Here is a 16,029-nt window from a genome sequence, read left to right as displayed (position 1 = left end):
CGAAGCGAGCCGCCGGCCGGATACGATACCCGTGGCGTGGGATCAGGGACGGTGGGCGAGTGAAGGCCAGTAAGGTACTCGTAGTTTACGCGTACGCGACGTCAGTTCGATTCAAAGTCACGCTAGCGCTGCACAACCTACAGAACTGGCAAAAAAAAAAATGAACGCTGATATGATGGGTACCGGGTTTTACTGTACAAGGGCGATGGGGGCGCTAGTTATATTGCCGCCACAGTGCCGTTGGACCAGAGACGAGGATTCGTCAGTCGGATTCGTCAAACCAGTATTTGTTGTGCAAACTTAATTTTTTTTTTTTTTTAATGTCAAACATTGTGTTGCCGTGGTAACTGCATTTTTAATGAAATTCATAGAAATTTATTTATCTATCTTACTCAGGTTTTGAGCACTTGACTTGAGATATGACACATGTGACTGTAATCAGTGAGCAAAATATACATTATTCAGTGTTGAACAATACATTGCCATGGTAACAATATCTTTTTTTTTCAATAAAAAACATACAAAGTAATTGCTGGTTGAGCTAACTCCTCCAGTGTTATGGGGGTATTAATCACATTTAGTCGTTTTCACATCAGCCCGATGTTTCGAAATAGCGCGCTATTTTTCTGACTTGGGACATTAAAAAATATCTCGAGCTTGGATTTTTATCGGGCTGATGTGAAAACGCCTAGTGAGTGACAGTTCTATCAAGGAGGTTCGAGAAATGGAGTCACAACAGTCTTATTCGCTTTGATCCCATGCTCGAAGCCGCCACTCAAAATATTTGAAGTATGTGTCAAACTGGATCTGCCGCTCAGATGCGAAGACAATTGACTCGTGACTCACTGCATAATCACCAGCCACTTTCCAAGGAAGATATGTCTTTGTGATGATAATTATACTTTTCGCTATCCCGACTTACAAACGATGGGCGGTAGACAATGGTAAAGGCACGGGGGTGCGCGAATAGAAATTGCTCAAATATTGCTGAAATAGATATCAAAATAACTCGACTGTACGCGTCTGTACTAATCTGACATATTAATTTATAAAGAACTTTACTTGAAGATGATACTATATTAGTTTAATTTTGCGGAAATAAGGAGAAAAGTGATAAAACCGGCTTTCCATGAGGGTAAAATTTCAAACACTTTCACAAAATACAGCTCAGATCTACACTTTTGCAGATATTTTCGAACGGAATTGACTTTTGTTTCATAAGCTCTATCATGTTAGGTGAAATTTCATTGCATTATATCATAAACGCGCAGCATACCCGATATTATGTTAGCGTTAAAAATTAATCTTCAGATTGCTCAGAAAAATGGCGGCTTCAAGCATCTAACATCAAAGGCACAAATGCACCTGTGGAATTCTTTCGTCTATCCATAGAAAACTGACAGCTGATTGAATAATTATAGTCAGTTGTAACTCAATCTCTCAAACCTCCTTGGTTCTATTTAAATATTTATTCTTATGTGTATCAAAACTGTTTCTGTTGATATTCATTTACTGTTGGTATTTATTGTTTCGATGTTTAAAAATACATGTGTATTATAAAAACGAAATTGTACATTTATGCGTGCTCTCAATTATATTGTGAATGAAGTTTCTTCTTCTTTAATTTCTCTTTCTTCTCTCCCTCCCTCTCCATATATATATATATAATCATATATATAATATATATCATAATATAAATACATTATAATATATTATGATATATATCATCAGCATCAATTACTGTAAATCAATGTCCAATTCGTGAATTCGCAATATATATATATATTTTTTCTTTTGTAAATACAGACAGAGAAAGAGGCATTAGTTAAAGTGTGGCAAGTTTATTATCTCCTCATCAACTGAAATACAATCTACAGGACACACTTGTATGGAACACGACGATGTACATTGCAACTGATTGACAAATTTCCCTATATACATAGATGTAAATAAGCACTGAATTGATCAATTTTTTAGTGCAGTGGTATCGTAGATAAGACGCCTGTCCGGAGATCAGGATGTCGCAGGTTCGAATCCTGCTCGAGTATGTTTGCACATGATTTCTTTTGTCATGGCTACTAAAACATTGATAAGCAACTAAGTGCTTATTTATAGGTCGATGTAGGGTAACTTGGCAATCAGTTGCAATGAAAACAACTCGCCGCATACAAGTTCACTGTACTTACGCAAATGTTTCTGCATGCACAATGTCTATAAACAGAACAGAATGGTTCTACAGGTATGTCAGATGGCATGCTTGCCTAAATAAAACACTATATACGAATAAATAATTTTAATATATTGTGATCTATGATAAAATCTATATGAAGTATATTGCAAAGAATAGTTACCAAAACCTTAACTAAAATATTGCAAACATACCCCTTTCACTATTCTTTAAAACAAGACATTCAAACTCTGACGAGGCCTAATTCACCAAGTATTTCAACGAAATGTTCAAACAGGGGAGACTTCCTAGTTCACTGGTAGCGGCATTCGGTTAGATGAAATTAACATGTATCCATTCAAAATACTGACAAAGGGCAGATATTATAAGAAATTGAACACACAGATTATATAAACACAATATATTATGATAGTGGATTGTAAATAACAAACTATACAATCAGATTATGTAGACGTCTCAAGCTATACGTTTCATTATTGTGACGTTATAATGTTCTGGGCACCTGTTTGTTGTGGACATGGGATATGACAGGTTATTGAACTTATTTGATATCATCATCACACTTTAAAATGCTCGAGATGTGTAATAACATCTAGGCCTAGAAAGTTATAAACATAATGCATCCGCCTTATACATGATTCATGACTATGCTCATTTTTGGGGTTTTCGATTCCCCTTATGCTTCTCCTTCTGTTTATTACAAGAAATATCATTGAATAATTAGGTAATGTAACTGTCACAATTAATGCCATGTAACCAGGTCGCACCAAGACCAAACCTGTTTTTATTATACCCTAAGACGGCATGACTTTCGTATAGGTATGAAGTCACTGATCTTTCGCCTTCACTTGTTTTTTTTTTTTTTACAAACAAAGACAAAAATCACTCTTCATTGCACTTGCGTCGAAACAACAAACCTGTAACGTCTCTTTACATTGTCGAAGAGAATTCGAAGTGATTTTTTTTCTCTCCTTGTGTTCACTGCTATGTTTTGTCTTTTTATTTTTGAATAGATGAGATGTAATAGTTTCGTTGTAATATTTTTTTTTTTTTTTTGCGGGTTGTACTACCAAACAATATAGCCAAAGAAGCAATTCACACGAACTGTGAGTCTTGCAATCTTCCTCCCCCTCCCCACATTATGACATGAAAGAAAAAGCACAGTAACAATTGCGAAGTTATGTGCCTAAACAGTCCAGAACCACTGCGGCCAACTAAAATAGAACGTAAAGCCATATACTGTTCATGTATATGTTATAATAGTTTGATACTGTGGTCTATACTTATAGAACATTTAATACAAATAAGTCTCTGTCAAGCGGAACCATTGCCTCAATACATAGACGATTTGAACTTGATAAATATTCTCAATACATGATGAAAGTGGAAAAATACGATATATTATCGGTGAGTATTGCACTTCACGGAATATAGCGTGAGAATCTATAATAAACGATTTATATATGTTAATAATCTTTCGGTCCATCAAGCAATATTACTTGACATATAGGACTTGAATAGAATTGTGAATATCTAAAAATATTTGGAATATACCATCGCTAATAGAACTTGTTCGAAAATAGAACTTCAGGTTTACAGTGACGATTGGGTTTCCCTTGTTGAAAAAAAAAAAATCATCACCGAGGGGCGCGTTGCATGCATGTTTGCTTTTGAAGCGATATTCGCTGGATTCATGACCTTTCCCAATTCGTTTCAAGTCTGATGTTTATGAACAGTCGGGATGCAGTATACATCGCAAGTACAACTATTTTATATTTTCAGTTGTTCTATATAAATACAGTACGTCGGTAATTTATTGTTGCACACCATAGCTTTAATCAGAAAATGCCGTGGAAAGTCCGTATATGATGACGAATAAAATGCAACACATATTATCTGCACGGACATTCATAAGAAATACAGATATGAGGAACATATTTTCATTGTCAGTGTCGGCAGTTGAGTCGATGCTATGCTCCTAAGGACCCTAACTGCATGAAACTGCGGCAGGGTGTTAGTGATAAACTATCCCGTGAGATCAACGGATGAAGCTAATTTTGGATATGACATTTTAAAATAAGTGTTTGGACATAAATACATATAAGCTGCAAGTATAACTAATAAAATGATTATATGAAATAACATGATCACACCTATATACATACAAACTGGATTGATTGATCACAGCTCTTCAGCTTTATTATACGTATACCATGGTAATCACGGATTTCTATATTTCCTAGCTGGTCGATTATAGGGCGAACCACACTCGGAAATATCGCTGAAATGAACCCCTAACACGAAATTGCCAGAATCAGCTCTGCACAACCGTAATGTTGATAATTATTATCATTCCGTGCTCCATGCTGTCATCACTTCAGACGATCACAACGGTCCACTCCTATTGTATCCAGCGTCCCGGAAAACGGTAGTCACGGCTTTGAACACCTGGTAAAATGTAAAAAGTAAGACAGTAAGAATAGCTGGCCCCCACATAATTTCTCAGGAATAGTATTTTTGCCCTTCTACCAAATCATGATTGTGCTCTTTGGCTATTCCTATACGTTTTTATACGGCTTATTATTGCAATACTAAGAAAATGAAGTGAGATTTTGCTGCAATATAATCCGCACATCTATACCCAATGTATAGCTCACTCGAGTTAGGCATCCATAACCATAAAATAACATAATCGAGATGAAATGGATGTGGTACATTCTTAGGGATGAGCCAAAAACTGCAAGAATATCTCCGGCACTCATTGCGGCGGAGGTAAAAGAAAAATGGGAAAAAATAAAGTTGGTTATAGTCATCGTCATCATCAAAATTTGAGCGACTGCCTCAACCTTAGATTGCATAAATTCAAGAGAATTTTTTTCCTTCTGTATTCTTATTGAGTAATGACCAAGACCTAGTATTCGATACCTCATCTGCACTCTTTTCTGCGTCGATCTTTCGAACCTTGCTCAGCTTAGCAAGTTCATCAATCACGAGTTTGGACTCCGCACGGTATGTAGAATGCCTATCAACTCAAGGAAGAGATAGAGAGACAGAGAAGACATTGAGAGAGGGAGAGAGAGAGAGAGAGAGAGAGAGAGGGGGGGGGGGGGGGGGGGAGAAAGAAAACGTATAACAATGTGAAAGGATGATCTGCTCCCTCACAATACTATTCTCACATCCTGGATCGATTTAAGAAGACAGTTCTTTCCCCTTTGTTTATTTGAGATCGATGGATCTATATTATAGCTCAACGTGTGAGGATGGAATGAGATGAAATTTATGCTAAAACACGGATTAGCGTATTTTGGCTTTGTCAATCAGAATCAACTAGGTTTTGACAGCTTATTTCCTATCAACACAAAGGACCAAAATGTTACGTATTTCCTTTAAATGGTTTATGCAATGATCACTCAACATAATTACTTCTCTCATAAAATTGAGATCAGCAATTAAGAAAAGAAAAATAAATTGTCTGAGTCATGGTGCTTATAGCATGATATGTGGCAGATGTCAGACAATTTTACTGGTTGTTTTAATAAGATTCACATAATTTTGCTTGTTTTTGGTGGCAAAAAACAGCATTGTATACAGTACCTTAGCCTTATTTTCTCTGTGCAGTCATCCAGTCTCTTTCCTGTTTGAGCCCTGCTCAGAATACGGGCTTCCGCCGTCTGTGAAAATATGTCAGAAAAAAAAATATTTTGTTCAACAAAAGAACGTATAAAACTTAAATATTACGCTCATGAACACATCTTCTTAGTGGGACCCTCCACTTCCATCCTCATCCTTAGTTGACTTGTATTATACGCTTTATGTATATATTAACAAAGATGTAATCGCATCTACTTCTCATTTTCATGTGTACCTTGTCAAATTATGTTCTGTAAGTATTACAATTATCCTGTACATAAATTATGCAATGTACATAATTTCTTTTTTTATTTGATGAAAGTGGAAATAAAGTTGAATCTTGAATCTTGAATCTTGAATCTTTATCATTCTCATGATATCTTCATTGCAATGATGATTTTATTGAATTACAATCTCATCACATCACCATAGCTACATGTAGTTAGATGCCTCTAAACTGTCTTCGGTGACGAGGGACAAAGATTGGAAAAACATAGATGGCTACAACCAGCTCTGGAGAGTCTGCATTTGTGTATATTTATAGATTTATATAGCACGAATCGCCTACATTGACTATTATAGTTAATTCATCTCTTTAGCAGAAACGACGGGGTCATCCCGTATCACGAGACCGAAACCCACGAGTTCGACATTGAATAAAGGTCCATGAGTCATACAATCCATGAGTCCTACAGCCCATGAGTTCCACACTAGGCAAATAAGACCCATGAGTCCGACACTATAGGCAAACAAGGCCCACGACTTCTGAATCATACAATCGACGAGTCATACCCATGAGTACGACAATAGGCAAATAAGACCCATGAGGTCGACACAAAGCAAAAAGGCCCACGAGTTCGACATAAGGTAAACACGACCCACGAGTTTGACATTACATCACGGGTCTTAGTGTGACGGTCTCGTGGGCCTTTTTTGCTTGTAGCGTCGAACTCGTGGGCCTTGTGTCCCTGGTGTCGGACTCATATGGGCCTTATTTGCTTAGTGTCGAACTCATGGGTTGGATGACTTGTGGGCTGTAAAACTCGTGAACTGTATGACTCATGGCCTTATTACTCGTGGGCTGTATGATTCGTGAGTGTCAAATTCGTGACGTGCATCTGATCCGAAAGGACGTGGTGTTCCATGCAAGCATGTAATGTAACTTCTGACTACAATACGACGACTGGCAGAAGTGTATATTTTACGTTCATATTGATCTACATAGCTCCAAACATCACCTTCTCTTTGCAGTCAAAAAACAGAGCAAATTTAAGGGGCATTTTGTCAGCCATTTCCGAGTTCCATGTTCTCAGATTTTCCGGGTTTCCCGGGAATGCGTCGATGATAAATGTCGACGGATTGTCCTCCATGCTCTGGAGAAATAATTGGAAACAACAGTTTAATGTTTGGGTTTTTTGCCCACCACTTTATCTCTTATTGATCTACTAGGCCAACATTGCTAAATGATAGATTTATGATAATACATATAGGTTGAGGGCAAAATCGGATTCGACATTGCACCTGCATTGCACCACCCCCCCCCCGTCAAATGCCCGTCGTTAGACGGTACACGTCTAAGTGGCAATTATCAACGGTACAACGACAATCACATATACTTTATGGAATTGAAGTATGGGGAATTACCTACAGAAGCCACTTAAATTGTATATTTTTAGCTCAAAAAATGGCCGTGAGAGCAATCACATTTCCCCCCTTAAGAACAGGTTCTAGGCCATTATTCACCAGTCTAGTGATAGATGTTTTTGACCTGCATAAGCTGGCAGTGTCAACCTTTGTATATGATCTACACAAGGGACATTTACCACATTCTGTAACGCAATATTATGAGCCAATGAATCATGCATACAGGACTAGAGGCAAAGATCATTCCATGCTTAGACTCCCGAAATGTAAAACGACACATGGTACATTTTCTATATCTTTTGTCGGATCAAAGTTTTGGAATAGTTTGCCCAAAATTGTTCAAGAGGAAAGAACAAGATCTTCATTTCGGAGAAACCTAAAAAATCACTTGTTAAAAGAAGTTTAGTGATGAAAAGAAATTTCAGTGTTCAGTTTAATGGACTTCTATAGTACAGTTACTTTAAAAGAGTAGACCTTGCAATAAGCAGCTTAAATATACATGTAGCTATAATGGGAGAACCATTCTCGACTAGCACTTGTGCTAACTTTTGGTTCCCCGTTTAACAACATTGTCTTCTGTTTTTCTATTATTTTTTTTCGATTATTTTTTTCAGAACCTCTGTCTATGCATATATGTCTACATTACATACTTATTCATTCTCTTTGCCTTTTCAATGAGAAATGTATCACAACGAAAGTAAATCTATTATAACACATGTATTCTTATGTAAGGTAGATATAAGTATGTAAAATATATGCTTGCAAAGCTGTAAGAACCATGTACAAAATCATTGTATTCTCATAAAAATTTCATGCTATTGTATCTTACACTGTGGAATTTCATGTTATCATGTTATCATATTCATATGTATGTTGTTAATAAACTCAACTCAACTCAACAATGACATTGCAATCTACATGTACATCTATCTGCCTTCTCCAACGTAAATGACATGGGCATTACAGATATGAATGTGATGACGAGGATGTGAAAGTGTGGTCCCATCAGCATGGATGATACTGTTTTCAATAATAATTATTGTCAGACTTTCCTAAACTATTGATAAACAATTGCATTGAATGAAGGTTTAAGCTCTCGATTTGCACAACCTAACATTTTTCGTATAGTTGAAGTCACACTGTACATAAAGTTTGAGGTCATAATATCCACATAATATTGAAACTGTTGTTCCTCCAGACAAGGCGACAATATTCTCTAAGCTCAAGTTGTTGGCATACATTTTTTTTGAATGAGGATATTATTTGATTTACAAGCTCAAATTCCAGTCAATTTCTTTAAGAACAAGATAACAAAGAAACTGTCACGACGAGAAAATGAACCAAGACTTAATGCAGAACATTAATTTCCACTTCATGGTTTATTGTTTAAGTCAGTGGAAGTGACATGATAGCAACAGAACATGCAGAGAATTCAGATGAATAACACAACAATTCTATGAATAAGATAATATGTAAGAACATCATATTCTTGATGTCGGAAATGAAAAGGGTTTCTGCTGAGCACTGTCGTACGTGCTAACAAAGTCATAGTCACGTGACCAAAGATGAACCATCGATGACACTTTCATCGATCTTTCATGGGTACATTTTTTTTTATTAAAAAACAAACGACAATCATACAAACCGAAAACAAGAAAAAAAAATCATAAAATGCCAAGTGCTTTTCTATAGCAAGTCAGAATTTAATGGGACTATAATCATGTTGGAACATATGAAAAGCCAATGGTTGCCAAATAGCTGTGAAAGAGAAGGCGTAGACAGGTATCAGAGTAGGGAGGTATAGATCAATGACTATATCTAGATATCACACACATGAAGCCGTACCTGCTTGATGAGTGAGACAATATATTTCGACGGGAGGAGCTGACCCTTGTCTAGGAAGCCCTGCCAATCTTCTTTCTCATCGAAATCTTCTTTCATCTTATCTCGCACTAGCTCACCCACGGCTATGTGACGGAAGCCGAATTCCTAAAAAATGATTAGGCCAGACACAAGAAAACCAGCAAAATGACATATTTTCATTACGCTCAGCGCAGAGACAAGAAACATTAATATGCCAATGTAATCGGGGCCAAGGAATATTTTCATATGGGCCAAATGGAACACGCCCCCCCCCCCCTCCCTCCACCTTACTGGTTGCTGGTAGAATTATACACCCCTCCCCCATCCGAATCTATAGAGCAGAGCCTCAGTTCAGTTATTATTCCATGAAATAGTTATAACACAGATTTTACTGAAACGGCTGTTAAGAGCAGAAAGCTGCAATGGAACAAAATACTGCCAATGTAGAAAGGTATTATTAGTATACTATTGTGATATTTCTATATAAATGAAGAGAAGCAGCACAATCGTGATTGTAATAACTTATGGCAAAGATGAAATTTAGCGGGAAAGAAGTTGCAGTTGCTAAACTCTCAGCTAAAATCATTTAGTTCATGAATACTAATATTGTGTGCACATAGTTTTTTAAGAGAGTTGTGAGGTGATGACATCGTCTCGGGTTCACGTGTGTTCACTGAAACACGTGACAATTCAAAATGCTTATTATATTTCCTAATCGATGTCGGATTTAGATGATACTTCTGTCATTTTGTTTGTCTGATTATAACTTATAATATTTATTATTCATTTACTTAAACATAATACACATTACATTAGTGGAACTGCACTTTATGCTAAATACATCCAATATCCAGACTTATACATGGTCAGCACGGACTGATGAAAATGTGAATTCAAGGAGCTTTGTTATTTCATTATACGTAAAATTATTCATTGTTCGTGTAAGAATCTCTTTTGAGCATGCAGTTTAATACATGTATTATGTATACGTAACGTCACAAAGAACATGAAGGATGTTTGGAAAAAAATTACAAAATCCCTAAAAAACAACAACAACAACAGCACAAACAAACATGGGGTTATCTATACGATTCCATCACCACATGATTTTAACCGGATACCGTCTAATACAACTATTCAATATATGTTCTGCGTTTTGTATGTGTCTGTCTGTCAGTATCTCTTTTTATTTGACGTGAACAGTCAAAACCTGGCAAACCTTTGCATCTTAAGTTTCCATCAAAATCTGTGATATAATCATTTTCTTATCTATACGATTTGAATCGGTCATAAACTTCCCAATCAAATTATCAATTACAATCAGGCCTTTGTCATTGGTGCACTTTGCCATAGTGATAGAACGCCATAAATATCACACTAATAATATAAAATATCTTTGTTATCAATGCCACAGCAACTTCTGAAACTCTATCAAACCGATCCTTAATCATAATCTACAGTGAATGTAACTTTTGTCATGGAAACTCCAACAGTTATCATATATATACCGCTTGTCTTTATCTCCTTAGTTTGTCACTGACTACTTTCAAACTTTGACATATTCATCTTTAGTTTTGTTCCACTTGTCCATTTTGCACACTCTGGCAATTGCCTCACTTCGTGTTTCATTTTTTGAACCTCTGGTGCATGGTTCCCTTGTGCTGGTAAGCGAATCGGGTATTACTTACTGCTTGACGCCAAACGTACACGAAGTTCCTGTTTCACTAATTAAGCTATACGAAATTTTGAAGGTATGTAGCTAATGTGTATCGTGCTGCCTAACCTAAAATGATGAAAGTTCAACAGTGACGACATCATGATTAAATTTTACATGATTACAACGCAAACAATCAAAACAGGACAAACCTTTGCGATTTTCCTGCACTGCGTGGTTTTCCCGGCTCCTGGCATGCCCAGAGCAAATATCACGTCATGTTGCATCTATTGAGGTATACAAATAACAGAGTAGGCACAAACAACAAAATTAAAAGCTAGAAACTCATCCTGTCAAATCATTATTCCAAAGTAACTGCCCTCTCATGAAAGGGAAGACAGTGAATAGAACGATTTGGCTACTTAAAAATCCTGTTGTTTTTCATCACAAACCGCACTAATTTACTTTAAAAAAAAAATCAGTTTTTATCAATATTTCTTGTCTAATTGAGCGATCGTGGAGAGAGAAAAATAATGAGGACAAGTTACACACTCCCATCCTAACGATTAATAGACCAGTCGTGTGTATAGGGACACGAGAATTTGCTTCAAAGTTTCGTCACTATACAAAGAGAACCGCGGGGGTGGGGGTTGAAAGCAAGTTCCCGTTGAGCGTGGAATTTTGAAAAGGCGACGAGTCTGAATAAATGCATAAACTTTAATAGGATTGAGGGGGCATGAACCTCGTTCACGTCGATCGACCATGCATGTTATTTATGGTCGACTACTTCTTAAAGGGAAGATATTGTTTTGGTTCAGATAGTAGTGGGGATTCAGATTGTTACTTTTTGCGAGATGACTTATTAGTATGAAATACGAAAGAGCATATACAATTTGAAGAGGAATTCAAATTTTATTTCTTGAAAATCGGTTTTGAAATGGCTGAGATATCTAAAGAAACACCAAAGTAACATAAAGGAGGCCATAATTAAAAGGCGGGTCCCACCATTTATAAGCCCCCTGTGTTTTTGGATATCTCAGCCATTTCAAACCTAATTTTCATCAAATAAACTTTGAATTACTCTAAGAATTGTGTGCTTTTTCATATTTCATCGGAGGTTTCCCATTATCTCACAAAAAGTCTGAAACCCGAAACCCATCTCAGCCAAAACTTCATCATCCCTTTAATGCAAACTGAAGCATTTCCATAGACAACACTTCCTAATCAATGAAATTATAAACGCTTTGCAATCCAGTGTAGGCCTAATCCTTGGCAAATGCATACACTATACGCAAAACACTCACACAAGATCTTTCATTTTCCCACAAGATCTTTCATTTTCACACATAAGTCACAAACACCAATTAAGTCAGGGTGTGGCAAAGTAATGTATACCGGGTGTCCCAAAAAAAGCGGAACGGTGGATTTTCAGTACCTTGCGTTCTAAAAGTGATATATTTTTTGACATCATTTGAAAGAGCACCTTCCGCAGAAGACCATGATACCAAAATCATTAAATTTGGTTCAGTACTTTTTATTCTACGCCAATATCTGTAAATGCAGTCATTTTCAATTTTTTGCGACTTATGAGATAATAATTTGGGTGCGACACGCGTTCCATACGGTGAATTGTGTAAGCTCGTTGATCCATGTCAACAAAAGATAACGCTTTCATATTGGGCGCGCGCGCACACACACACACACACACACCGTTTTTTCCTGGCCCGTGCCCAATGTGAAAGCTGTATCTTTTGTTGACATGGATCACCGAGCTTACACAATAGTCACCGTATGGATCGCGTGTCGCACTCAAATTATTATCTCATAAGTCACAAAAATCCGGCGAAATTTGACAATGACTGCATTTTCAGAAATTGGCGTAGAATAAAAAGCACTGAACCAAATTTAATAATTTTGGTATCATAGTCTTCTGCGGAAGATGCTCTTTCTAATGATGTCAAAAGATATATAACTTTTAGACTGCAAGGTACTTAAAATCCACCGTTCCGCTTTTTTTTGGGACACCCGGTATTAATACCTGTCTACAAGTTAGAGATTTGTCACCTTTCCCAAATGCAATAAAGTTATCATCATCATGAGATTATCATTTTCCACAGACAGTGACAGAGAGTGCGCAATTATGAATGGATGCATCGATCTGCTGTACATCTAGATCATTTATGTATTATATATATATATATATATATATATATATATATATATATATATAAATCATGTAAGATCGCTTCTCACAACAATCGAGAATTGAAGGACACAAAATTGTCAAAAAAAAATCAGTATAGATGTCAATTGATAATTAAAAGCCGTATATCCATATAATTCCGAAATGGAATACACGGAACGTATAGCTTTTTGGTACACTGAAGCTCTTTAAATTCCTGAAAGCTCCATCATGATTCCTGAATATTCCATGCACACTTAATTGAAAGCCAAGGCAGATACCCGTTGATCATTTTAGCTGAACGAGAAGAGTGTGTTGTTTGTAAGGAAGGGTTATTTCCTCTTTGCCACGAATAACATAACACAATACTATGATTCTTACCTCTTTGTAGGCTTCCATCTCCAGATGCTTTGGCCAACAGCGATTCCAGCTCCAGCGGGCTATAAATATTTGTCCAAAAATACAATCAAACAGAAGATATGATTCACTTTATTGTTGAGGTTAATATCACAGATGCAATGCTGTGTATGTCATGAAATCATTGAAAATTCTTGCTGATGTTGACTGCCAAAAGTTGTCGCTAAATGCAACATCAATGATTTCGTCTCGAATCTCGCTCATTCAATACCTGCCACGCAGCATGAAGAAACTCTGTTGATATGAAGTGACATGGACATCCAGAATATGCTATGAAACAAATACGTTTTATGTGTTAATATTGCGGTGCCGGAGCAATGATTATGTGTAGGCGTTCCTTGATCAGCTGTTGTTTTGTAATGACAGTTACCCTGCTAGGGTGATTGCGAAAGCGCCACCCATCAGAGCATGCCTTCGCGACTTTGAATGTGGAATTCCCCACACCGCCTTACAAAATGTACATCGGCTGTGTTGTGGAGTGAGCATTTAGATGTAGGGCCTACTCTGTATTTATCTCAGTGGAAGGAATGACAACGTATTTAAAATGGGTGAACATTTTTGTTTTACGATGATGCCATCGACATTGCCTGTGTGTTGTTGCCCTCTCCATTCCACTGTACAAGAAAATCTGGTCAACTGTGCAAGATGTAGCATGAAAATTGAGACATGTTGTGTGAAGTAACTACTATACGGTATATGCGTGAAATAGCTGTCGGTGTCGTTTCTTTTGTTTTATCTCCACATACGAGCTTTCATTGTGATCTGTCAGGTAAAGTTTTTTTAATGATATTTTTATTAGAATTGCGTTTGATGTCACCATAGTTTTCACAATGAAACGAATACAACATTCAACTAAATCAACGTAATCAAACTGAAAAACTTTTGCTTAATCGCACAAGATATACAAATGAAAGGACAATATGACATGAAAGCCTGCTTAATGGTACAAAATAGACAAATAATGAAAGGATAGCATGGCGTGAGAGCCTCAGTAAAGTAAAATCTCAGAAGCATTCTTGAATTGATCAAACGAAATCCTTTTTTTTAAAACATCAAAATCATAACCCATGTCAATAAATCCACCCTAACCACGAATCCCCCACCCCTCACACTACAAAACTCATCCCTGTCCACACATATCACACACATAGGCCTACACACACAAACACACACAAACACAAACACACACAAACACACCCACACCCACACACACACACACACACACACACACACACACACACACACACACACACACACACACACACATATAGTTCTTTTTATTCATATTGGTCAGTAACGGAGCCTGCATTCAGCTTCTTATACTTCCCCTGGGGTATCGCATCCACTGTCAGCAGAGGTAACCTATACAGAGCGAAAACAAACACTCATTGTATAGTGTCTTTTCTAAAGGGTTTGTGAATCTCTCTTCATTATAAATGCAATGTGTTCTTTTTGTTTGCTAACTATGCGGGGGGGGGGGGGGGGCGCACTGGTCTACCCAAGTGAAAGGGTCTACTGGGGGCCCCGTCGTAGGGCCTACTGCTCCTATAAAGTGGGGGAATCGACGCCACGAAGCCGGGTTAAGTATAGAGCAATAGAAAGAGAATCAGGGTTAGGAACCCTCGGAATTACCGCAGTTTTTCGTGGGTATGTATCGTCCCTCATTTTAAATGCGTATTCTATGTAAATTTCTTTTTGTTTGCTGAAATTGTACAGATACGTGTTGTATATCATTATTAAGCCAGATCTCTTATAGCTATGGGCCTAGAGGGTGTTGGCGTGGGGCGCATCCCCCTGACGACCCTTACAACCTATCATTCTAGATCTGCAAATTAAACGAATTGTGGACAGGTTTATGTGCAGAAACTTTCATGTGTATGTGGTTAGTTGTTTTGCCCTTTAAAGAATAAAATCGCTCCAAAAACAAATCAACTTCAAAAGAAAAAGAAAAATATTTCCCACAGAACTATACAAAAATGGAAAAAAAATCAGAAAAGAAATTAGAAAGATATGATATTTTGAAATTTCATCTTTTTCGGGAGACATTTCTTGACCAATACTTCAGCAAGTTGACGATGGACGGTCATGTTCTCACAATTTTTTTTTTATCAATTTCGTATGGGCCTATAGAAATGACAAAAATCTCATATTTCAAAATCCAAAATTGAAAAAAAGAACAAATGTTAAATCTGACATATATCTTTGTGTGGGAACCTCTTTGTATTAGCTAAACATAACATTTCCCCCCGAATTTCAGATATGACATAGGGCCTAAATGGAAAAAAGAAGAAGAAATGTTCGAGTTACTATGTATCACATTATTTTGATGCTTAGGGCCTACGCAAAGTTAGTTGTATCCCGAAACATTCCTACGATATAAAAAAAAAATGCAATGAGGAGATATCAAGACCGAATTTTCTCGATAAACCATAAGAAATGATTTCAACTATT

At 36.9% G+C, this 16,029-nt stretch overlaps 1 protein-coding gene across 1 annotated transcript; it reads right to left on the bottom strand.

Annotated features, from left to right (window-relative positions):
- Positions 1-4,462: 4,462 nt before the first annotated feature.
- Positions 4,463-13,912, bottom strand: LOC139724789 (UMP-CMP kinase-like). The gene is made up of 8 exons (XM_071635906.1): positions 13,790-13,912; positions 13,543-13,601; positions 11,192-11,266; positions 9,308-9,451; positions 7,057-7,191; positions 5,783-5,859; positions 5,114-5,210; positions 4,463-4,636 (listed from the first exon to the last, which is right to left on the bottom strand). The coding sequence occupies exons 1-8, from the start codon at positions 13,836-13,838 to the stop codon at positions 4,574-4,576; spliced, it is 699 nt and encodes a 232-aa protein (XP_071492007.1). The 5' UTR covers positions 13,839-13,912; the 3' UTR covers positions 4,463-4,573.
- Between the last annotated feature and the right edge of the window lie 2,117 nt (positions 13,913-16,029).

The sequence above is a fragment of the Diadema antillarum genome, unplaced genomic scaffold (assembly GCF_040938485.1).
Source record: "Diadema antillarum isolate AM-2024a unplaced genomic scaffold, OU_Dant_1.0 scf00000230, whole genome shotgun sequence".
NCBI lineage: Eukaryota > Metazoa > Echinodermata > Echinoidea > Diadematoida > Diadematidae > Diadema > Diadema antillarum.
This window is presented reverse-complemented; position numbering and strand designations above follow the sequence as displayed.